The 25,002-nt window shown below is 37.3% G+C and overlaps 1 protein-coding gene across 1 annotated transcript in view; it reads right to left on the bottom strand.

Moving 5' to 3' along the window:
- Window positions 1-25,002, bottom strand: part of DOK6 (docking protein 6) — a 254,769-nt gene that overhangs the window by 61,434 nt on the left and 168,333 nt on the right. Inside the window, exon 6 of the mRNA XM_075744536.1 lies at window positions 7,663-7,801. Coding sequence (XP_075600651.1) covers window positions 7,663-7,801 — 139 coding nt within the window. The remainder of the gene's footprint in view (window positions 1-7,662; window positions 7,802-25,002) is intronic.

The raw sequence follows: 25,002 nt of genomic DNA, 5'->3' as shown, positions 1-25,002 counted from the left end.
TGATACGTGACTTCTAAGAAATATATACCTAGATATTTAAAAAGTTCCTAGAAAAGTAGATAGGTGGCTACACGGATTTTTAAAGCGCCTATGTGCTAAATTCCCAGGAGGGTTTGCATCTTCAGATACCTTACTATGCAAACATCTTTGCCCTGTTGCATTTTAACAAAGTAACTAGATCCTAGCTGCTTAAGTTGAAATGCTCACAGTGCAGCATAGTTGCATGCAAACATATAAATGAGGTGAACAGAATAGGTAAAACACTGTTCATAGGTTTCACGGATGCAGCTTTAGGGTGGAGTCATAGTCAAGCAGGTTCCTTGCAGACAAGAAATTGCATTGCTCTCAGTTATGAGATACCTTTGTGAAGCTTTTATTACAAATTTTGGTTTGGCTCCTACTTTATGCTAGGAGGAAGGCAGATTTCAATCTGAATCTTAGGTAGCACGAAAACACTGTAACATTATACAAAATATTCCAGAAATTTTTAAGGAGGAAAAAATGAGAGTAATTTCTAGGTTAGGACGCACATCCATATGGTAAGATACTTGAGTTTTAGTCCCTAGGAGAGATTTAGAGCATCTTTTTGCATTCAGGATTGTCTAGCTTTACGGAGAGATTTCAAGATTGTGTCAGGCAAGGGAAAAATTGAATATTTCCCATGATGCTCTGAATGAGAGCCCTCATGACTAGTACAGCTTCAAAAACATTCAAAACTCCAGTGTAAGCTTTAGTTTTCAAATGGCAAAACAGCATTTAAATTACATCACCAACTACCAAAATATCCGATACACTCTTATGCAAGGACTTGCCAGCTCTGCTCTTGCACCTACCCACGCCACTTACCTACACACTTTACAAACCTTTATGTGGTCTGCAGTGTTTCTGACATGACAAATAGCTCTGTTCCCCTTCCTGCTCTATCATTTCGTACAAACAGTTACCCTGACCCTTCGTAACCATAGTAAAGACTTTCTCTGTACTGCGCTTTCATTTAAACGCTCAGAAAACATCCAGCAACAGCAACCACCTGCAGCGTCCCCTGGAAGGGCCGGGCTTTACACCTCATCCTCTCGCTGCCTGCAAGGGGCCATATAGGTGCCGTACAATAAACCCCTGCAGCTGTCAGAGGAAGAGGGGGGTAAAAAACGTGTCGACTCAGTAAGGAAGGAATAGGCAGGGGACTCTAGTGGCCATGGAAGTTGGAATTTCAAAGTGGGATGAAGTACTTTCTTTTAGGAAGTGAATGGCACCTGCTGTATAGTTTTCCAATGCTATTATTGGATATGAGTAATAGTCCTGAAAAAATGGCCATGAAATAAATCTACATGCAAGAAAATTCTTTCTTTCAAATAAGATTAAAAAATAAAACAGCTCCAGTTTGAGGAATCATGAACTGCCACCCAACCCAAATATCCAGAAAACCCCTACTTTCTTCTGAAGTTGTGAATGTCAGAAATAGACTTACTACGCAACTTTAGGATTTATTTCATCCAAGTACGCAGTTTTCTGAGCCTGAGGACTAACAAAGAGCCTGGTAAAATTCTTTAAAAATTCTCACAGAAAAATCAGAGTCAGAAAAAATGTCATTATGTGCTTAATGAACCAAGAACCCTATGGGAAATTACTGATACTTATGGGAACTGGGTTTACAAAACTCCAACCTAAAAGTACACATATTCTGACTTACGGGGGGGGGGGGGGGGAAGTTAGCATTCTTGTTTTTGTTGTTAATCTCAGCAATATTTACATACGATCATGGTTTGCCAGTGGATAGCCAGATCCTGCAGTGGAACACTCCCAATTTTCTGTTATTGGTTTCCACTGCAAAGAAGGGTGAGCTTTACTCCTCTATAAGTCCCCTCCTGCCAAAAGCGCTGCAAGGCTATTTCAGCTTTAACTTCTAACTCTCAAAGATCTCTGGAACTAGTAATTGAAATAAGCTTCACAACACCTGTGCAAAACAAGTAAACAATTTACCAACTATGTATTGCAATAAAGCAGCCAGCTTTTTACAGGGTTATAAAGTTTCTGAACAAACATTATACAGCAACATCATACAGTAGTTTCAGATGGGAAATGCAGAACAATATTGAGCTAAGTATTTGCATGAATAACTGACCTGAGGCTATACTTTAGTGTACATAAAGTGCATGACTTCACGAACGGTCATATGTATTACAAACCTCAGCACTTGAGCTTATACGTAACTTGGAAACAGAGGAAAACATACTAAGAGACCAATGTGTCATGTCATGGGATCATCTATGGATGAAATCTGGAATTTTCTTCTCCATTTTCTCCTCCAGGTATTGAATCAACCCAAAAGCACTTAGGCAGAATTACAACATAAAGGAGCTTTGTCATATTAAGTAAATTGCAGTGCTGAAATGGAGCCCAAAAGACATATATTTTAACTAAATATTTCATATAGTCATTGGGTCAGCAGCCTCCACTAGTGTCTTTCTGAATTTCCCATACTTCACAAGTTGAAAGTAAGTTATACCATTGCACAAAGACATAAATAACAACCATAAACCAGACAAAGCCCTGAAGATGCAGTGGGAAAGAGTACTTCAAATTGAAAAGATAATTTTAAAATGATAATTCAGAATGTTTGATGTGTTTGCTGATGATGTTCAATCCTGTAATTTTTAATGAGTATGTGTTTAGCCTGTGAACAGGTCAAAAATTCATGAAGAAATACATAGTACATACTTGTTTACAGAGCAAAACTACATTAAAAGTTCACTATGAAACTAATGCTGTTATCTTCTCCAGACTCAGAGGTTTTTTTTTTTTTTCTTTTCTGATTCTAAGACAATTTACATTGATATTCTTCATTCTATTTACATTCTTATGAATACCATGCCTGACAATCTTGTCATTTACATTTATCCTCAGACCAATCCTACAAAATAGCTACCCTCCTCATTCTGTTTGAGGTAAGAAAGAGATAGATTAAATCACTCGCAGGCTTATTTCTTAGCCACCTTCCTCTCTAACCTCTGCTTAAGCCCAATTCCATTGCCTGATATTTGTTTTCTTTGGCACGTTCATTATTTCCCTACTAATAACTTTTTTAAAAAGAATAATATATAAACTCATTGATATTATCTTTGTTAAATGACAGAAATCTATCATGATGACTCATTCACTTATATTTAATGGAATAGTAGAGACAAGACTTGTAAATAATGAGAACGGAAGAGAAATATACAGATGCAGTGTTCCATAAAGGTGTTTATCTTCTGGTAAATGTTAAAAGGATCTCAATCTAAAATGACATTATTTTTACACCTCTGCTGTCTAAAGCAAAACAAGTGTCGTACAATAGTTCCTATGATGTTATGAAACTTGCGCCATTACCATTTCTTCATGCATTTATACTTCAGTCTTACTGACGTTTGATTAACTTCAGCTGGTTAACATCAACTTTAGTGCTATCTTATTTAGAATTATTGGTTTACACATTGTAAATTTTTATTCTTTTGAGATTACATAATAGGTTTTTACTGGCAGCACTTGAAAGAAGTGATTTATAAGGTTACAAAGGTACAACTATTTCATCAGTGTGCCTCCCTCATATGTGTAGTCATAATATGAGAAATCTACAGTTCTTAACTCCCCATTTTATGCACTCAAACAGCAGTGGGTGCAGAAGTTACATCAGGAGTGTTTTCAGCAGAGGCTGAGTGGCAGAAGATTAAAGCTGGCATTAGGGAGGAAAATCAAGTCTTCAATTCCTATGCCATGTGACAGTAAGCAGGTTGTCATCCTGGTGTAGAGGTTAGGTAGACAAGTGCTGCTGAGAACAACTGTGCTCCTATGCTGGTGTTATTATCTTCACTGAGATTCTTTAAAAAAAAGATCACCAAAACCAACATCATCTACTGATCGCAAGGAGGAGGATACTCAGTGTTTACGGAGGGTGAATTACTCTTTTTCCTTCTCTCCTCGGGATGGAATAACTGGGAAGATCTGATTGTTCCCTGATGCCTCTGTAAACCAATTCAGCTCAATAACCTTGCAGAACCCTCATCCTTTTAGCTAGGTTTTTTGCCAAATTAGCAAACTGAATTGACTCCCTGAGTCTGATAAGCACCTGAGCTAACAGAAGGGAAGTAGAAGGCACTTGCAGCCCAGCCTGGCAACAAGGGAGGGATGGAAGAGCTGGCTGGTTGACACTCAGATGTGCATCTTCCATGCTCAAAATTAGACTACAGTTAGTGAGGATACATGCTATTCTTGAGGCTTTTGTTTGGGTTTTTTGGGGTTTTTTTTTTGGTAATTCCAGGACTGCAAGTCCAACCAGATTTCTAAATGTTACATTTAAAAAACAAAAGGGGGGGTGGTGTGTATGTGTGCGCACAAGAGAAGAGGTATGTAAGAATGTAGACTATTCAGATGATAAAAAGAGAGTTGTTGACACTCTCATATGGATAATACAACAGCACTAAACAAAATATTGTAAATAGAAAGCTAGTCATTGTTCATTTTAATTAATTTGTTGTGTTGATACTGTAAAACCATTAACAAACCACTTCCATATCACCCCTTCCCCTCAAAAAACCATCCACAAACAAAATTTATCATCTGTATCACACTGATCCATTAAAAAAAAGACAACTGAAAAAAGTGAATATAGAAATAACCATTTCCCTGAAAAGAATTTCAATTTAATTGCCTGCATTGGCCCAAATTTGCTGTTGTCCCAAACAAAATGAACATAAAACACTATTACTTTTCCAATTTAACATTTCAAACTCAATCAAGGTGGCCACCTGAGCTAAATTAGATCAATGCCCACTTTGCCGTAGTATTTGAATAAAATCCAGTCTGCTTTGATCACAGTAAAACCAGTAACTAACTCGAAACCACACCCATGCCAGGGACCATTGATCCCCTATTTCAGGTTATTCTACCAGTATTATAATTTGAAAGAGAAACGGGCAGAAGACAAAAGCGTGCACATGACTGCCTACTTAAACTGGGGTTCTCCTCCTTGTGATGAGAATGAGGTGGACTTGGTACTGTATTAGCCACCACAGAACAATTTTGCTTCCAGTCCATGCCCTTTCGAAGGTAATGGGAAAAATTAGTTTCCTTCTCATGTCTCTCTCTTATTAACATAGTTATCCAGCATGTTATTGGCTTGAGCAATAGATTTCTTAGCATAAAAATGAATGTATGACTTAGTATTCTGGGGCAGCATTTTTTGTGTGCAGAGACCTCCATAAATGGCATAAATGTGGCCTGTGGCAGCTTGCAATACAATTATCTGACAAGTCTCTGGCAGCAGTAACTAATTTTACCTTTTTTCTTCTGCCAGAATTTGTTTCTGGTTTTTTGTGTGTTTTGTGGTTTTTTGCTTTTTTTATCAGTAAGGCGATGCACTTTGTATATTCATTATGAAAACTAACTGTAATCTATGTATTTCAAACAGGTTGATTTAGTAAAAAGTGTGCTTTGATTTCCTTTGCAAACTGTATTCACTTTTTACGATATTGGATTGCAACCTATTATAATCTGGAAAAAAAATCGATGAAACTTCAGTGTATTAATTACTTAAAATACGTTAACACTTAGGACAGAACACACAAATGTTCAAGAGTCCTTTCTAATGTATAACTTCTAATGATTAGAAGGAAGACGTAAAGTTGGAATTACCATTACATTTCTTCCCTTTTTCTGATTTGTATAATAACAGATACGCCATTAAGCTTCCTTTACTTTTAAAAATTCCTTCCATTTTCACTTTTACAAAAAAAAAAAAAAAGATTTAATTCCATAATATTAAACATGAGCTGTTCGTTACAGAAAGGGTCAGGCAAGAGCAAAAAAACCCCAAGTATAGAGCTATAGATAGAAAGGGTCAAAGGTCAAGCTTTGGGAAAACTCCAAAAGACATTTATGGCCTCTAGATCCCCGATTTGAAAATATACTCTTGCTTGTATTTCAATTTTGAATCTTAAGGAAAAAATATACATAGGCCTTTGGTGGAACTGTTGGATTTAGATACTGGAGAAGAAACTATACTTCATAAAAGGAAAAAAACACATATTCAGTCTATTTAATATCTTCAGATTTTTTTTTTCTCATATGAATACTACTCAAACACTGCAGATGACACAGATGACCCTTTAAAATCTCAGCACCCCATCAGTCAGGAGCAGCCGAGCTTCTCAAACCAACACGGCATCAGCTTACTAGTTGAAGTATAAAATCAACAGATTTTTCAGCCTCTTTTACACAGCCCACAGCTTCTATGCAGCCTATGGCAGCCTACGGCAAGCCTCTCCCGACCACAACGCAGACTCATCCAGGAGCCAAGTGCATGATACACTGCGTGGCTGATGAGTCATTTCTATTTCTCAGCCTGCTCTCGGAGTTTTGATATTACCTACCATATGGCCACAGCCTTCATAAATGAGGTTTCAAGGAAGTCATCTGATGACAGAATGGAAATGGCTTTGTTAAGCAGCAGAGCTGCTGATCGATAAGTGGAAGACTTGAAAGTGGTGGTTGCATGAAAGGAAAATCCTGTATGATCCTGGTCTAAGCACTTATTACAGCACCATGAAAATCCTCTAACTTCTTTGACTGGTGTAGCCACTTCAAAAGCAAACATATTTATAATAATACTTTTTCCTGGTTTTGGACTATTATTCAATCACATTCTGCCCAGTGGAATGCAGTTATTTTTTGCCAGCACTTCTACTACTTTTGAGTGCTCTTCCATTTACTCTATCATCTATTTTGCTTGGACTTTCCAACAATTGCTCCTGTGTCCCTAACCTGAGGAGAGGATCATGTAAGTCATGTTTGTGTGACTGTGGGCATATGCATGGTGGGCGAGGGAAAAAGGAAGGCAGTCACTGGAAATCGTGCCATTACCCTGAAAGCTCCTTCTAGTGACAAAGATACATGGAGAATTGCGGTCATCTAAGAGGAAAAGCATGCAGATGAGGTTCCCTGGCCTCCTCATATCTTTCCTCTGTGGTGGATATAAAGGTAGCTTCATACCAGTTGAGAGTTAGCTTTCCACAATTTAAGACCACATCTACTTCTAAGCATACAGGGATCACTTTTTTTGTGTCTTAAAAACCTCCAAACTTCCAGTAGTTTCTTTGAGTGATTAAAAATAACTTGTGCAAACTGGAAATTCTGAACTTAATTAAAAAGCTCTTTTTTGAACTCACATTGCATTGCTACTCATAGTGTAGGGAAAGTAATTTCTTTCTGGGATTAAGAAAAACAGAACATATCTGCTGTCACCAAGAAGTGTTTATATTGGACTTTTTTTTCCACCTGTGAGGCCATGAGGAGCAATTAGCACTTATGCATCGATAGTCAACTCACAGCTGGCTTCAGCTAAAGGCTTAATCTTTGAGCAACAGAGCCACAATTTTCAAGAAGGTAACCATGGATCTAGCCTTTAGTGGTATCCACCATTCCAAAAAGACACCAACAATAGATCATTGTTTGGCACATGCTGAAAATCCCTGACCATGAAAATACATAAATCCAAAAGCCCATTTTGTTTTAGCCACACAGCTAACACCATTATTATGGTTGAATCCATGGCCTGCCATTACTCCCTACTTTTTTTGTTCGGTACTGATTTTTATAAGTTTAAAGATTTTGGTGAAAGGACCTTACCCGTGCCTTCTGCTCCATCTCCATCATTAATCTTTCATGTTGCTCTGCTATTGCCAGTGTTGCAGAATGGACTTTCTGATATATCATTTCTCCTTCTCGTGTCTGAAAGGTGAACAGCCCTTCTCCTGTGTCACACATCCTGCAGTGAGATTTAAGCAGAATGGAAGGAAAAAAAATTGAGTACCGTGTAATTTTTATCAGTTATAAAACGTGCTCAGTTTGCAGTAGAAAATCCCGACTTTTGTAGTAAAACTCTGAGATTCTGAACATCTGCAGTTATTTTACCTTTGAGGAAAGACATATTCCAAGAGATGTGCAGAACTTCAAGAACATAACCTTTAAATTCAGTTTTAATCATCTTCTGGATAGTGAAAAAGCAGTTTTATCATAGAATAAAAACTTGAGGTAATAGAGTCAGCTGTTTATGGCATTGTTTCATATGTCTGCACTGGTAAGTAGGAACTAAATTTAATTCTCTTAATCATTTGATGCCAGAAGTACATAGCACATCATGACTTTGAAAAGTTGACATTTTAAGAGAACATTGACCAATTAAAAATGCTATTGTGATTAATCACTACAAAGAAACTGTACTGAAAGACAGCATCAAGAGGGTTAAATTGTAACTGTCTCTGTTACTACATTAATGTGAAGCAGTGTCTAAAGCTATCTCGATAATTACAAAAGCCTATTTGACAACAGGAACAGTATTTCTGTGGTCTAAGAAGATTAAATATTGAGAGAGCAACTGCTGTTATCTTTATCTGTGATATCCTTGTGGCATTATTCTGAGGAAGGAGAGTGGTAGTTGGTAAATGCCATGACAAAAAGGGCTAGGAAATATAGAAAATGTGAGTGGACAGTAATGTGGGATTGTTGAGTGATTCTTACTTTGAGGATATATACTATGTTAAACAGTGGTGCAATTTGACATATTTATATTAGTAGTTCCATTACATTATCCGTGTCGGATTTCTGTATTTTTATGAATTCTTCTTGCAATTTTAGAAATGGAATTAAAAAATCCTTTTTATTTGGTCTGATACTTCCTGTAAAGATTTTCAGTTATCTGTGACAGAAAATTGTTGACTTGAGTCACTGATGCATAACATCATTCAACAATAGAAAGATTTCAATTTGCCTTAAAATACCAGATTCCTTTAATGTTTTCATTGTTTACATTATTTTTAAGGACATCTGATTTTTTTAATATCCCAGAACCTTCACCATGGCCCCAGAAAGACCAAGGCATACAGAATTACAAAGCATTTTAGAAAAAATGTGTCCTGAATACTCTAACATTATAATAGGTTTTTAAATATCAGTATCTTCAGAATTTACATCCTAGATTCTGTATGGTTATTCATACATTAAATTTTACAAAATATTTTCCCATTAAATGAACATATAGATCTATATTGGTTTAATTAATCATTTAAATATGCCTCCTGATACATTACATGCATGCGTGCGTGCGCACACACACGCGCGCATACACTATTATATTACAGCTTTTTGAAAATGGAGTAATTTTTTTCATGAGACATCTTTGCTAAATTAGAATACAGCGTCCTACACAATTTTATTTCAAAACTCATCTGAACAGCACTATTGTGCCATATAAAAGACTACTGTGAGTTCAGCAGTTGCTTTTGATTTCAAGGCTGACCAGTGAAAATAAAACCTGATTAATACAAAATCTTTGTCTGTTCACTGGAGGAGACATGCTTTCTTTTTGTGAGCCTCCTATAAAGAAGTTATGCATGGCTGTGTTTGGGAAGAACAGAAAGTGCTGGAGTAGAAACAGTTAAAACAGAGGTACTTCTGCAAAATACTTGGTGAAAATACTTAGCAATGATCAACTGTGGTGTTGAAAAGAAAGTCATAGTCTTAACAGTAGATGATTCATTATATTATCCACAATTCTGGAATAAAAATAGTGTTCTCCATCCCAAGATGTAAAGAAAATACAATTCACTTTGTAGACAGGTATTATTTGATCAGTATTAATGTGATATACTAATTAATAGAATAAAAAACCCAAAAGCTTTTGTATTAAATTCCAATGGAGATCAAGATCCCTGCTGTAAACATTTAAGATATTTTATATCCTTAGCTACGATCCTCCAAAGGGCTTCTGGTAGAAATAAAATGTCTCCAGAGTTTTGTGACATTATGGCAACAGCCTTTCAGATCCCTCAGGGCATCATATAGCTGGTAGTTTGCTTTTGTGTAAAGAGATCTTAATAAAATTCAAACAGCGTGAAATGGAAAGTCTGGAAAAAATGACGAGGTTTCAGAAACTGAAGCAAAATATGATCTTTTTGTTGGTTTCAGAGGATGAATAATCCTACAGGGATAAAAACAAGGAAGCAGGCAATGGGGCATGATTAAGATTCAGGAGTTAAGCCGCTTGTTTTGACCGAGAAAAAACTAACCACCGCCGCTGCTGATCGGACCAGGCTCTGCGCCGCCTGTGTGAGCCCGGGTGGAGGCAGCGGTGCAGCTGCGGCACTGTCCTGGCACCTTACCCCCGCACAGGACCCCCCGGGGGGCCCTTCTCCCCAACCGCAACGGGTGGCTGCGGTGGACGTGTCATGCCAACCTCAGAAAGCCACTGATGGCAGCCTCCCCGTGTCCGGATTGTGGGCTTCCCTGGCTAACCATGGATAATGTGCACATGGCCGCTCAAAACTGGAGGTGGAAGAGATTTATGGGCATCATTTTTTTAAAGTGCTGAATTCTCCTAACTCGCTTTGAAGTTTAACAGGACTTAAAGGCCACAAAAATGAAGCAATCGGTACCTGGCACATCTGAGCTCTGTAAAAGCAAAAATGGTTAGAATAAAACTTTCTTTCTTCCATCTAAACTTGTTATTAGTAATGTCTCCCAAGGAGATTAATCCCTTTGCCATAGTGAAGTTTTCCTGTTCGGCTTCTCAGGATGTTATTGCTTTACTCAGATGAAAACCTGAGTTTAGATCTTCTAGTCTAGTCTAGTCTAGACTTTTCTCCTCTTTTCTATTTTCTGTTCTGTTCTATTCTATTCTAGCCATGACACCAAGAGCAGTGGCATGTTTTAGGCTTAGTTTCAGTCTTTCTAGAACAAGGAAACACAAACCAAAATAGAAGAAGCACTCCTAAGCGTGATGGAGATGGGGACAGGGAAAGAGGTAATAGTCAAAACATAGTCAGCAGAACAAATAAACTCTTTTCTCTACAGCCTTTACTAGATGCCAGATAACTGTCCATTTAAAGCTACAGTTTCAGGTTTAGCCTTGCTAAAGTGTAGCTTTATTACAACTACAAGTGCAATAACTGTGGGTAAACTCAAATTACTTTATGTTCAAAGCACACATAAACAAAGTTATTTAGTTGCATCCTGTTTTGGTTACTATGAATTATATTTTAAAATCCACCAAATAATTGCTGCTTGCAACTTTTCTCAAAACCTTTAAAAAACTATGTTTTCTACCAACCTTTTAAAAATGAAAAATGAACTCTTCCAAAGCGTAGATCATAACTTGTCACAATTACTACTTTTTGCTTTTCTGTATGTGTTGGTTTTGCGTGGCAAGGTTTTGGTAGCAGGGGGGCTACAGGGGTGGCTTCTGTGAGAAGCTGCTAGAAGCTTCCCCTGTGTCTGACAGAGCCAATGCCAGCCGGCTCCAAGACGGACCCGCCGCTGGCCAAGGCCAAGCCAATCAGCGCCTCTGTGATAACATATTTAAGAAAGAGAAAAACAGTTAGAGAGCGCTTTTGCAGCCAGAGAGAGGAGTGAGAAGTTGTAAGAACATCTGCAGACACCAAGGTTAGTGCAGAAGGAGGGGCAGGAGGTGCTCCAGGCGCCAGAGCAAGATTCCCCTGCAGCCCATGGTGAAGACCATGGTGAAGCAGGCTGTCCCCCTGCAGCCCATGGAGGGAGGATGAGGGCGTGTAGAGATTCCACCTGCAGCCCGTGGAGGACCCCACGCTGGAGCAGGTGGAGGCACCTGAAGGAGGCTGTGATCCCGTGGGAAGCCCACGCTGGAGCAAGCTCCTGGCAGGACCTGTGGACCCGTGGAGAGAGGAGCCCACGCCAGAGCAGGTTTGCTGACAGGACTTGTGACCCCGTGGGGGACCCCACGCTGGAGCAGTTTGCTCCTGAAGGTCTGCACCCCGTGGGAGAGACTCACGTTGGAGAAGGTCATGAAGGACTGTCTCCCGTGAAAGGGACCCCACGCTGGAGTGGGGGAACAATGAGTCCTCCCACTGAGGATGAAGAAGCGGCAGAAACACCGCGTGATGAACTGACCGTAACCCCCATTCCCCGTCCCCCTGTGCCGCTGAGGGGGGCGGAGGTTGAAGCCGGGAGTGAAGTTGAGCCCAGGAAGATGGGAGGGGTGGGGGGAGGTGTTTTAAGATTTTGGTTTTATTTCTCATTCCTCTACTCTGTTTTGCTTAGTAATAAATAAGATGAATTCCCTCTCTAAGTTCGGTCTGTTTTGCTCGTGATGATAATTAGAGAATGATCTCTCCCTGTCCTTATCTCGACCCGTAAGTTTTCTTTTATTGTACCTTTTCTCCCCTGTCTAATGAAAGAGGGGAGTGATAGAGCGGCTCTGGTGGGCACCTGGCCCTTAGCCAGGGTCAACCCACCACACTGAAAAAGATTTTCCTGCATTTTTGATACTTAATAAACAAAAACTCAATTCTAATTTTATGTCAATTTAATAACATTTTTATAACATTTACATTTCTTAGAATCTCTTTAGAGAAAAAACAGAAGAAAGGTGTGGGCCTCTTTTCCCAATACTCTCACAGTTATGCACTGCAGCTCAGCCAACTCAGTATGACCTTCACTGCCAAAAAATTTCACAGATTTTGTATACTTCAATTTTTTTATGAGAAACTTAGCAGTCTGTGGATGCTTGAAAAACGCTGATGTTAGCTTCTCTATTTCTTTGTTTTCCAACTTTAAAACAGGAATGTCATTAACCTATGCTTTAGGATATTTAAGGATTCAATGCATTAAAATGCATGAAGTGCTTTGACCGAAATAGGAAAGTGCCATTTCTCCTGTATTATTAGAGAATCATGTAACAGGGCAGATAATGAAACCAGTAGGTAAACAGTGTTGCAAATCATCGTAAATTTTTTACTTCTTAAAATACTGCCACAGCTTTTCACAAATATCACTGTTAGTAGATCTGGCTCAAGAGCTGGGAGAAGGAATAGGGAGAAGGTGAGAGCGAAGCTTGTGGCCCAGGACAAACTGGATTCAGAGATCAACAGCGCAAGTTCTTGCTTTCGCTCTGAAGTAGGGCTTCTGTTCAAGCCAAAGAGATTTTCCTACCAGTATTGCCAGATTTTTTTCAACATTTCCTAAATTTACACAATGGTTTTCCACTGCCTCTGCTTGCTACAGTAACTTCAGTCTTTTAGAGCAGAATTGGTACTATACATTAACCTTGAAGAATTATCTTGAAAAAAGAAACTTTTTTGACTTGACCACCACTAACAAATGGTACTTTTTCCCAAACGGAGGTTCATGCTCTTATGTCATGGCTGAAAAATTTTAAAAGTTTAAAAGTGCAACATTCAGGAACTGCATGAGAGGACAAGAATTTGACATGTCAGCTTCATTTCACTACTTTGGTTAAGAGAAAAATGCATTTTCACAATAATGAAGGTTGTCTGAAAACTGAGATGCCCAGAAACATTAATTGCTATAAGTCCATGTTTTAAAATAAAGGATAAATGACAATTGTAACTACAAAATTTTTAGTTCTCCATATATCTAAATCTAATTTTTTAATGGATAAGAATTATTTCTTTTTACCCACAAATAATTTAGCATTAGAGAAATAATGGCTGATGTGCAAATTCATTACCTAAAAGTATATAAAACTATATACAAATAACTAAAAATGGTAAACATCCTCAAATAGGCACTGAAAAAATATTATAAACCACTTTTACTATTAATAGATAATTACTATTAATAACTATAAGTATTAATAACTGATACATAATAAATAACTACTACCATAGTTTAGCATTTCTAGTTCTTTAATAAAAATGGACTTTAAATTTTTAAATCAGAACAGATCATGAATAGGCATTGTCGAGTAATCAGAGTGCTAAAAGTTACCAGTACCAAAGTGGATGTAACTGCTGTTGCACAGTCCGCATTTAATGTGAAAAAGGTGTTTACTCAGACACTTCAAGGCCCAGAAATGAAGTTAACTAGTGCTTATTTCCTGTACGCTGAAGATGGTGGCACATATGGGACCAGACCCGTAACTGTCACAAGATGAGTAGTAAATAAAAGATGGCCTTTCTTTCAAGCCTTGAAGCTGTGGCTTTCAGTCAGGAAGAACTAATTGGTATGCAATTTTTTACTCTGAACTGAGACACTTATTTCTTGTGTTGCTACAGCTTTGATTTTCTAAAAAGTGATGGAAACTAGCAATTTTGCCTGCAATTTAATTAGATTATCAGAGGAGACACACAAACACTCTCTCTCTTGTGGATATCTAACTTTTGTTCTTTCCTTGTTTGTTGTTATCTCAAGTCGAGCTAAGCCACTTTGACAGAAATCCTGTTTGTTCTTTGTGTGCAAGGATGTTACACACCGCATACACTAAAGACAGGCTAGCTAACCAGGAGACCTCACTAAGAAATTAATGCAAAGCTCCCCTGAGGGTCCAAATTCTTTGCTCATTCCAGCCTTCAACACATGCTAGCTTGCTTCCTCCCCAAGCTGTTCTTTTCTGAGAAAATGAAAAAAAAAAAAAAAAAAAAGGCAAGGAAAGCAAATAAACTGTTTGCATGGGCATATTTAGATAAAAAAAGCTCCCTTTATACCTAGGAATACTTATCAAAACAACTGTAAAAATGAACTATGCAAGTTTTTATAAAATTATAAGTCAACTTGCAGCTGAAAGGATAGAAAAAGGATAGAAGAAATAAGAAAATGTTGATAAGAATCTTAACTTACAATAAAGCAGGCAAAAAAGGGATACATTTGGTGAGGGAATCAATAAGAAGCAGAGCGACAATATAATGGGCAACCTCCAGAACAAGCAGACCCAGACTCTGAGTGTGGCCTGTTACTCACTTCCTACATGAATAATAAGTTAAATTGCCATGCTTTGCCATCAGCATTTCAGAGTTTTATCTGGAGTGTCAAATGGGTATCCTGGCAATTTTATGATCTGAGAAGCAAATAACTAAAATTATCTGATATATATGAGGCATCTGCCTGTTCCCCTTAATGATGGCTACTTGCTGGCAAGAATATACAACACAGAAAAGTAATTATGAGTGAATATCTACTAATTGCTGACTATAGACATTCCTCCATAACATTTATTGTCATGTTTTTGCACTTCAGCTGAGGTGGGTAAATTTCAACCGTTCTTGCACATGCTCACAAGATATAGATAACAATGTTTAATGTTAAATTAGCTTGCTTTTGTGTGGAATCTCCTTGAATTTGGCCTGAGTTAACACAGGGAACACGGAGTATTACCACATCTCTGATACGGCTGAGTAACTCGGTCATGGAGCTTAGCCCTGAAGATTTGTTCAAGGTCGGATCTTGTATTTCTTGAGTCATCCTCAGTGTTTTCAACTAAAAGAACTAAAGAATCCCTCATGCCATTAAATCAGCTTTCGTACTAAGACCATTCATGGCAACATTTTGCAATTCTGAGAAGGAAAATGCTCAGAGATGGAGTGGAAATGAGTGAAGATGATTTGCTACCAGGAAGCTGGGATGCCATCTCTCAGAGGAATCCAGCAGTCCTTCTCCAATATTTCCCAGAGAACCTTAGTACTTTCCAAGTGATAGTTGCACATCTTTTTAAGATATTATATGCAGTCATGGTAACAAAAATCTTATGTGCTAGTCTGATGAATACACTGCTAGGTTTTCTGAACAGAGATGCAATACCCTACAAATTTTCCCTCTAAAAGGGAGCCTTTTTGTGTGTATAGTGTTTTTTCATTATAGGATTATTTCTTTCTCTGCCTAAACCAAATGACCATTTAAGTGGTATAATATAATATAAAAAAAATTTTTCTCATGAAAACATGTTTTTATTTGTTTTGTCAGATGGGAGAGATTTCTGTACAGTACTAGTGGTAATTATGCCTCTTGGGATATTTTTTCTTCTCACTGCCTGTGCTGCCTCTACAATCGCTGTCTCTGCATTGTCCTCTGTGATAGCACATTTAGATTAATGGGGCACATATCACACCACTAAAGTTTCAGGGACGCTAACCCATTCCTGCATTTGTCAGATGCTTTCCACTTTTTGCTTAATGGAAGTGTAGAAGGCTGTGTTTTTCTCAGGACTGTATCAATGATTATCTGCTAGCACTGTAATTCTCTAATTCGTTTCCATTGGGTTTATTGCTTTCCATCATTAGACACAGTGGAAAAAATTGTATTTTAGGGTTTTTTCCCAAGATTTGGTTTTGATAAGAAGGAGGATTCTGTCTGGGACTTGTTTCAGACAACTTTTATTTGGTTGCTACCAGCTTTCCCATCTATTCTCATTAAAATGTTCATATTTATATTAATTACTTTAATGTATCAGAATAAATATAACTAGCACTGAAGAGTTAAAGATAGTAACTCATTCTCAATGCTAGCTACAGTATAAAAAGCAGAAAAGCTGACTTCATTGAAATCATACATAAAAGATAAAATGTAGAGATTGGCATGTAATTATGAAATACATCCATACGTAATGGTAAATAGGCTGTGCAGAGGCTCTGTTTTCTATTTCCTAGACCTAGAAACTAAACCATAGTCAGGAAGAGAGGTGATATTCTGGAGTCTAAGAAGTTGAATCCAAAATACTTTCCTATGACTATAACTACCTTTTTTGTCTCTTCCTGCCTATGGATTAGTTTCATAAAACATGACCTAGACATATTGATGGGGAAGACTGAACTGTGCTGTCTGTGCTTTATCATCTCTAAGAAGGTTGCACATGCAAATTGCCTTGTGTCAATATTCAGTTCATATTATTGATGAAATCAGTGTAGGTAATTAATGCATATGTATATGCAAAACAACCCACTTTATGGAGACTTTTGACCCCTTTGTATTTTCTGTTAACAAAAAAAATCACATACATTACACAAAAAGGGAATTTATGAAAAATAAAGAGAAGATAATAAAACCAATTGTTGACATGTTCTTAAATCCACAAGACATTTGCATTTTTGACAATTTAAGTAATAGAACAAACATGAAAATGTTGTTATATAATTAGTTCTGTTAGTTTGTAAAACTCATGTCTTGTTGATAATGATGAAATACTATTTAACAATGTCTTGGACGAGTATCTATTCTTACCAGCTCTGTGAAAGATAAACCAACAACTCATATATTATTATTATCATTTTAGCACAGAAGCAGCAGTTATGGTTGGCTGTACAGCAAACAGACCAATGAAAAACATTGGCCTGAGAAAAATAAAGAGATTACAAAGACCACAAACAGTTAAATTTTTGTGATTAAATCTTTTCACTCATCACGGTTTTGGCTATTATTTTTCATCTCACTTTTCAATGAGAGGGGTATAAATTCCAAGTCCTGGAAGCTGGGATCATATTCAAATACAGATATTTGCTACAGGACTTCTCCCATCCTGTTAAAAGCTATTATCCCCCAATGAAGACAAACACATCCCATAACGATATTACTCAGTTCCTCTCACCGTCTTTAGCAGCAGAACACAGCTGAAGCAGCATTAATCTATATGAATACTGTTGACCTTGACAAATACACAAATGTTAGATATAAAACCCAAATAAGGCCATTGCTGGTTAAAATAAATGATAGTGTAATAATTCAAGAGCCCTGTGGCAAAGCATCACTACTTGCTATAACAGAAGCAACAAAACTTAGTGACCCAGGATTTTTATTTTCTTCTTTTTTTCCTTTTGGAGCACAAAAGTCACCGTTATGTTCAGGACCACTCCTTGCCCAGGGTGTTGTGGATGGAAGTTCTTTCAGATGATACTCGCTAGAGTCTGAATTAATTCTGAACACAATGTGCCACAATTCTGAACTTCCTTGATCCTCTCTCAGGAAGTAACAAGCTTTGTAAGAAGCAAGCATCTGCCAGTTAACAGATGTTAACATATTAATAGCCAAGGAACTGATTTGCATAGGTATAATTGTTCATTTTACGTCATCTTTGAGGAACTCGAGGTGGCCAGAAGCTATGATACTGGACACTGTTGTAGAGGTGGCAACAATATTTGCAGTAATTGATCATGCTCAACCTAAAAGTTAAAAAGAACTAATATAAAACAGTTTTGCATCTGCACATAGCAACAAATATGATATTAAGAATTTAATATAGCACTACCTTTGAAATGATATAAGAGTATTTGTCCTATAATGCCTCAATAACCTCTCATCTATGTAGTGAATGCTATTGGAAATACATTGTACCTATCGTGATGCAGACAGATATTGTGTCTGTTTCATTACTCTCCTTTTTATTTTGACAGTAAGTATACAAAACAGATATTTCCTGCATTTTGATCAAAGTATATCCACTTAAAGAGAGGAGGAAAAATTTCTGGAGGGCTGAACAGGAATGAACTAATACAATTAACATTTCTGATGGATGAATAATATCAAGACAATAGAAGTAAAAATTGTTAAGGAACTAATATAGAGTCAAGTTTAGAACCATAGAACCAGGAAAAAAAAAAAAAAAAGCAAATTAGTCACACTTTATAATATGTATGAAAAACACCAGTTTTCCCAGTTTATGGAAAATTAATGTTGCATTCTCTCGTGTCAAAAGTGGGACACACAAAGTTTGAAGAAATGATGAAAAGAACACACTGAGCACTCACTCTATACTGAGTTTTTTGAGTTTTGACCACTTCAAAATAAGGCATTTCAAGCCCATCCTTCGTCCCCTCTCCTTTTAAATGCACCATCAATAATGGTTTTGGCCACTTAAAGCATTTATGGTCAGCCGCTCTCTGAAACTTTCAGTATAATATGATTTTATTGTGATGGGGATTTAAACACTGCTGTCTCCTTTCAGTGTCACTCTCCCTATCTTCAGGGTACGAGAGCTACTGCTTTGACCACAGCGGCCACAGAGGAATTTTCAGAAAGTCATATGCAAATATTATGGGCACACAGGGTTGGTTCAGAGACACTCACCATGCTATGTACATAGACTAATGAGTAATTAGCATATGCTAATGATATCCAAGGACTCATCAATACTAATCTCAAAACTGGCAGGTTGTCAACTTCAGTTTGGGAGCAACCTGCCACAGCAGCAACCCTTGGGACAGACAAAAGCACCAGGGATGAGATAAGGCAGGGATTTGTTTAAAAAAAAAAAAAAAAAAAAAAGAGATGCATTTCTCAGGTGCTGACAGTAAGAATTGAAGTTCTTAGCTGAAGGCCACATTTCTGGTCTGAACTTTAACTAGATAACAAAAGCAGTCAAATAATGTCTTTGGTGGTAAACTGCATGTGCAATAATAATATAACATCAAAAATAATTACAGAAAATGTACAGCCCTCACCACAAGTATAAAACATTCACTGACATTCCACCAATTTTCTACACATGGTATTTAATTTAGAGAGGAAACATGACTTCCCTCCCACTTGCTTTAACTTTTCCTCTTTGATATAAGCCAGGCAGAGGTGAAGGAGACAGATTTTCCCTCAGTTGCCAGCAGCAGCAGCAGCTCTGTTATGGATCAAACAACTTGCACCATGTTCACCTGGCACCTCTGATTCCAACTTTGATTGTGTATATGATATCCTTGTGTTAGAGCTTCCAGCAGTGGGAAAACTTTTTGTAAAGACTTCTCATTAGTCTGATAGCTAAAATCAATTGTAGTTTGGTTCAGGTAAGTAGCAACTTGATAAGGGCCCTCAAAATATTTTTTGTAAAGTTATTTTACATAAGACGCTCCTTTCACTTAGCCAAGTAAGTGGATAGGAAAAGGTACAGTGGATAAAAGAAGTGTAAAAACAAAGAAACAAAAAAAGAGAGCCTTGTAAAAGAAAATCATCACAAAGAATCATATATATCAAATCATGACAAAAAAGGACAGGAAAAGCATACAAAAGGATGAAAAATAAGCAGTAAGCAGTATTTACAGTTTATAGTTACATATTTAGGCTCCCCGAATTTTTTCTTATAAAATCTTATATCTTATATAATATCTTCTTTCTAAAACTTCATGGGATGCAATGGCTAGCCATTTTCTGTTTTGATAAATGTGTATTTCCACCTCTGATTAACAGCAATCAGTTGCACTGATTAGGTTGTTTCAGTTGAATATCTACTATAAGTCCTGTGTGAAACTACTGATGCTGTATTGGATAAAGACATGTTTTATCCTATCTTTAGTGAGGATTTTGCTTAAAACAAAAAGGTTTAAGTGAGAATGGCAAGAACTGTGGCCATTGTGTGCGTGTGCCACCATCTAGTCTGGGCAAATATTCCCTCAGACCAGCTTTCTGCACAGCACGAGATGCTACTAATTATCAAGAAATGCACCTTGACAAGTCCACCACAAGAGGGGAAAAACAAAGACTGTAAAACAAATTTGGGATTGTAGAATCTAAAAGTATGAAATGCATCTTCTCTAATGCATAAAAATTTTAAGCACAGCATACTTGCTCTCTTCCCAGGGATCTTGCAGCATTGTTAGAAAGCAAAATGAAAAACGCAATCATCCTTTGCTGTGAAAAAACACTAACAAGCTTCTTTTACACTGGAGCTTACTTGTCTAGTTCAATATTTCAGAGTTTAGGCTTCTGTTCTACATTGCCTTAGTAATATTTTTCTATGAAATTTATAACAGCCATGGAATTGCTCTGAACACTGGAATGTGTCAATCCCTTCTGCCCATGATTCTGCATGTCAGGTTTAAAAAATCCATGAACTATAGATGCAATACCTACTGGCTTCATCAAACATTTATATATAACTATCCAAAAAGGAAGCACTATAGGTGGCAGAAGAGAAAGGGTACAAATCATTTATGTGCTGAATGATATATAATGAATATTCATAGTTCTTATGCTGCAAAAGGTGACCATGGACATTTACACATAATAGCTTGGGCTTGTTTGTGGCTATTTCATGTATGCCATTAAAACCATTTGAGTATCCTAGGTAACATTTTAAAAGTCTTTTGAAGTATTTCCCCATTTTCTCACTCTGGAACATTCATATTGTAGGTATCCTTCATATCACAGACAGAATATTAGTCTCAAGACAAATGCTAATATACATTTCTATTTCTGTGTATTACTATTTCTGCTCTAATTTCTCTGATGGCCCTTTTTACCAGCTATTTGACACTACTTCCACATGCACTGAACACTTTTTTCTTGGCTGCCCTCCATTTCATCTGTGCTTCTAAGGGTGAGAGCTATTTTTTTCTTTTTTTTTTTTTTCTCTGAGAAATTGGTCCAATAGGACCTAAAGAAGCCTCCCATAAAAAGGCAAAGTAGCTGTGAAATGAAATATTTGAGATGAGGTTGTCAACAGCTGCCAATGACAAGCACTTATCCTGGCCAAACTCTTCTTGCTACTTTTTGCTGAGATCTTCCACACTTTCTGATTAGATGTCGTTCCTAAAACGTGACACATATTCCAAGAGCTGTTACAGTGTTCCACCAGAAAACAAACTACCTTTTGCTTTTAGTCAGAAGTCCCTCCCTATCTATTTCTGTCTTACCAGTCCATGTATTTCATCACCACATTCCTATCTCCTCCTATTCCATGTCCTTAGCCCATTCAGTACTTCCCTCCCCCCCAAAAAAAATAACCTTGCCTCCTATTTTCATCAATCCCTTGAGTTTCTTTTAGTACCAGCAAACTGGTCCACTTGCTGTCCAATATGTGTGCAAAACAGCTTTAGCACACTCATGCCCTGGTCCTTTCCAGACCAGTATTGATTTGCCTTGCTGCTGTCACTCTTTATTCTCTGGTGGCAGTGACAGTACTCTTATCTAAGTAAGTCACCAGAAATACAGATGATCCAACCTGTTCTCTCATTAAATAAAGATTTCGCACCCTCAGTCATCATCTGAAAGAACTTCAGGGTTTTCCACTGAATCATCACATAGACTATAAAATTTCCTGCACTTCAATCCCTTTCCTGACAGTAAATCATGCATGTGGTCAGACAGTTTCAAATTTTTTGAGTTTTTAAATACTGCATACTAATAAATGCAGTTTTGCAATATGTGATGTCCAAGTTGGACAGAGAATTGAAAACAACAAAAAAAATCTTTAAAATGTGCAAATCTGCTTTGTTGCACTGGTTCAAGCAAGCCATGCAAGTGCAATGTGATATTTGACTTCTTGGCCACTGACAGGATAATCAAGTAGATGAAGCATCTCGGTGAATTATAGCACTGTACTGCGTTTTCTTCCAAAAAGTCAGGAAGATCAAACGATGTTTGGAGCCGCTGAGATTGAGGGATTCCATTAGATGCTGCCTCTTCCTCCCCTCTTTCTAATAAGATGGAAGCTTTTTGGAAAATATGTGACAAATGACTACTCACAGCAGAAATAAATCACACACCACAGACTGCAGCACTATTAATAGTGCAATAATAGTAATAACTTACTGTGATAGCAAAGAAGTACTATTAGGAGGGACACAGTAGCTAATAGCATTTCCTCTAACAGGGGCTAAGGGACAAACCTTCCTTCGGTACCTTATAAATAAGCGGAAGATTAAAGGAGCCTGTGGGACCAGTCAAGCACACCACAAAAATAGCCTGAGTTTTCCCAAATGCTACTGAGCTCGTAGCGCCTGCAAAGTGCTCTCCATCTCCCCTATGTGACAATATTTTGATAGTTCTTTAGTTAATTTAAATTAGAGTGAGAGGACACTTATTTGAAATAAAAGACTTGAGGGGGGCATAATGTATGATAATGCTAGGAGGGCAGTGACATGGTTTTCAATTATTAGGCTGGTTTTCTCCTTAGCGGAATGTTTTATGAAAACAAAAACTGAAATTTATGACGTGGATTCGTATTCAATCAGCATATACCATCACTATCTAAAAAATTAAAGGACTTACTCATGAATGGTCAATTTGATAGTTCTTTCAGGACTTCCTATTTAGTTATATACCCATTTGGGGAAGAACACATATGATTGATATATGATATGATATGACACGTCTTTAAACATACTTGTGTGTGTGTGTATATTTGTCTTAGTTGCAAATGTTCACTAAAAGTAGCTTGGATTTCATCAAGGGTGCAGCTGCTCAGAAGTGATGAAGAATCTATATCAGAGATTTTTAGCATGTTTTAAAGGTTTGAACAAAAATATCCTAGGTATTCTCTGGTTTGTACAGACATAAAATTAAAAAAAAATCATTTTAACACAAAAAGCAAATGAATGCAAACTCCCCATTAATTTACATTCAGTATTATTGTCTTGGTTTTGTTTATCTATAGCTTTTTACAGAAGAGCAGATTTTTTTTTTCTAATTAATGACATAATTAATTAATTAAGTTAATGGATGGAAATACAAATTTCCTTCATGATTTTGATTTATTTTTGTAAACAAAATTTGTAAAAATCTACAGCAATAGAAAAAATAATTAAAAAGTCAGTAACCTTCACAGTTGCTCACATATTCCAACACAGAGTCCTGGGTGCACTCAGATCACATATATAAGTACATTTGGAAATGTGTATTTTATATATGCATATATATAAAGCACTGTTGGTAATGGCATTCAACTTACTAATGAAAAGCCAGAATACAGCTACTGAAAAAAAAAAAAAGAATCACCATGGAAATTTCCACACTAGAGTTTCTGTTCTCATGCTATTACTATATCCAGAATACAGAAGTATTTCTGGAACTGCTATACATCTGTGAATGACAGTAAAGGCCAAAACCACTCTATTGACCTCTTTTTGAAGCAAAAAAAAGTTACTGGGTACCCTAATCCTTCAGAAAAGCTATATCTCAGCAAAGTTAAACAAAAAGATGCCAGTAGGTATTTTGTAAGTGAGTTTATTACTTGTGAGGACAATGAATTAATACTATCTGAAAGAACAAGGGGAGTTAGGCAGATACTAGGCAAACCTTCCAACGCCAGCCCCCTAAAGCAGCTTTTCCAGCTCACGAGTAGTGGCCTACAGTCATGCTATAATCAACTTGATTCCACTACAATCAAGTCCCAAGACTGAGAGAAAAATAAAACTTCCACAGCAGTTTTTCACGGGTGACATACAAGAGACACCTGTTCAGACGCTAAAATGACCTTTAGAATAAACACGTGTGCCAGCTGAAGCAGGGGGAACCACAGTTCCTGACAACAAACGAAGCCCACAAACATTTAAAACCGTGCCCCTTTATGCTTCTGCAATGCTCCGAGCGTGCGTGTGCAGGCGTGAGTTTGCGCAGGTTCCTACATATTCATGAACAAGGCTCTTCTGTTGTGCAAATTCCAGCCTTTGCATTTTGATTACTTCCTTCTGTGTTTGTACAGTACATAGAGCAGCACAGAGGATATCTCAAACCTCCTCCTCAATCGATGATACTACATTCATAAGCTTTGGAGAAAAGGAGGATTTATTTGTGCTTAGCATTCTTGCTGGCTAGATGGCTCTCTGTGAAAAACGTGGCCTTCTGGATTGCCCTTTGTGAAGTGTTTAACACTCTCCTTCTGTCTGTATAGATAATTAGGTGCCCTCTTTCAGCATTTTTAATCAGCTCATGCAAATAGGCTTGGTGGGGCAGAGATGCAACTGTATCTAACTGCTAAAATAGACACCCTGGCACTTATTGTAAATGGTATCTATATAAAAAATGAAGAGCATTATGAAATTTATTGGCATTTCGTATACATGAGTTTCTGAGTTTTCCTTTGTATTTTTTTTAAAGGGGCCTTTTAATTTTTTATTTACTTTTCAAATTTGAGATGCTTCAGTCCTCCTGTATTTTGAGGTAGAATGTTAAATGTTGTTATGGCTCTTGGAGAGAAAAGGACCTGCTGCTGGGGCATCTCAAGTTATTCAGCACTGTCATATGAGATTAATTATTGCTGTTGCTCACTGTGGAATCCAAAGGTTAAAATGTAGAGTTGAAACAATAAGTGAGTGCTAATGTGATTAAGAATGTATGAATTATTTTGTCTGCTTCTTCTCTGCTCATACATTACACAGCAATAACCTTGCTAATCATAGTCAGCATCAGGAATATTAATCCAACAATGCATGCTTACAGCAGAGCATATGTATGAAAAAGGGACAAAAGGGAATATGGTAAGTAAATATCAAATCTTCCGGGCTCAAG

This window comes from Balearica regulorum, chromosome 2 (genome assembly GCF_011004875.1).
Source record: "Balearica regulorum gibbericeps isolate bBalReg1 chromosome 2, bBalReg1.pri, whole genome shotgun sequence".
NCBI classification, from domain to species: domain Eukaryota; kingdom Metazoa; phylum Chordata; class Aves; order Gruiformes; family Gruidae; genus Balearica; species Balearica regulorum.
Note: the sequence above shows the minus strand (reverse complement) of the source record. Positions and strands in the feature narration are given on the sequence as shown.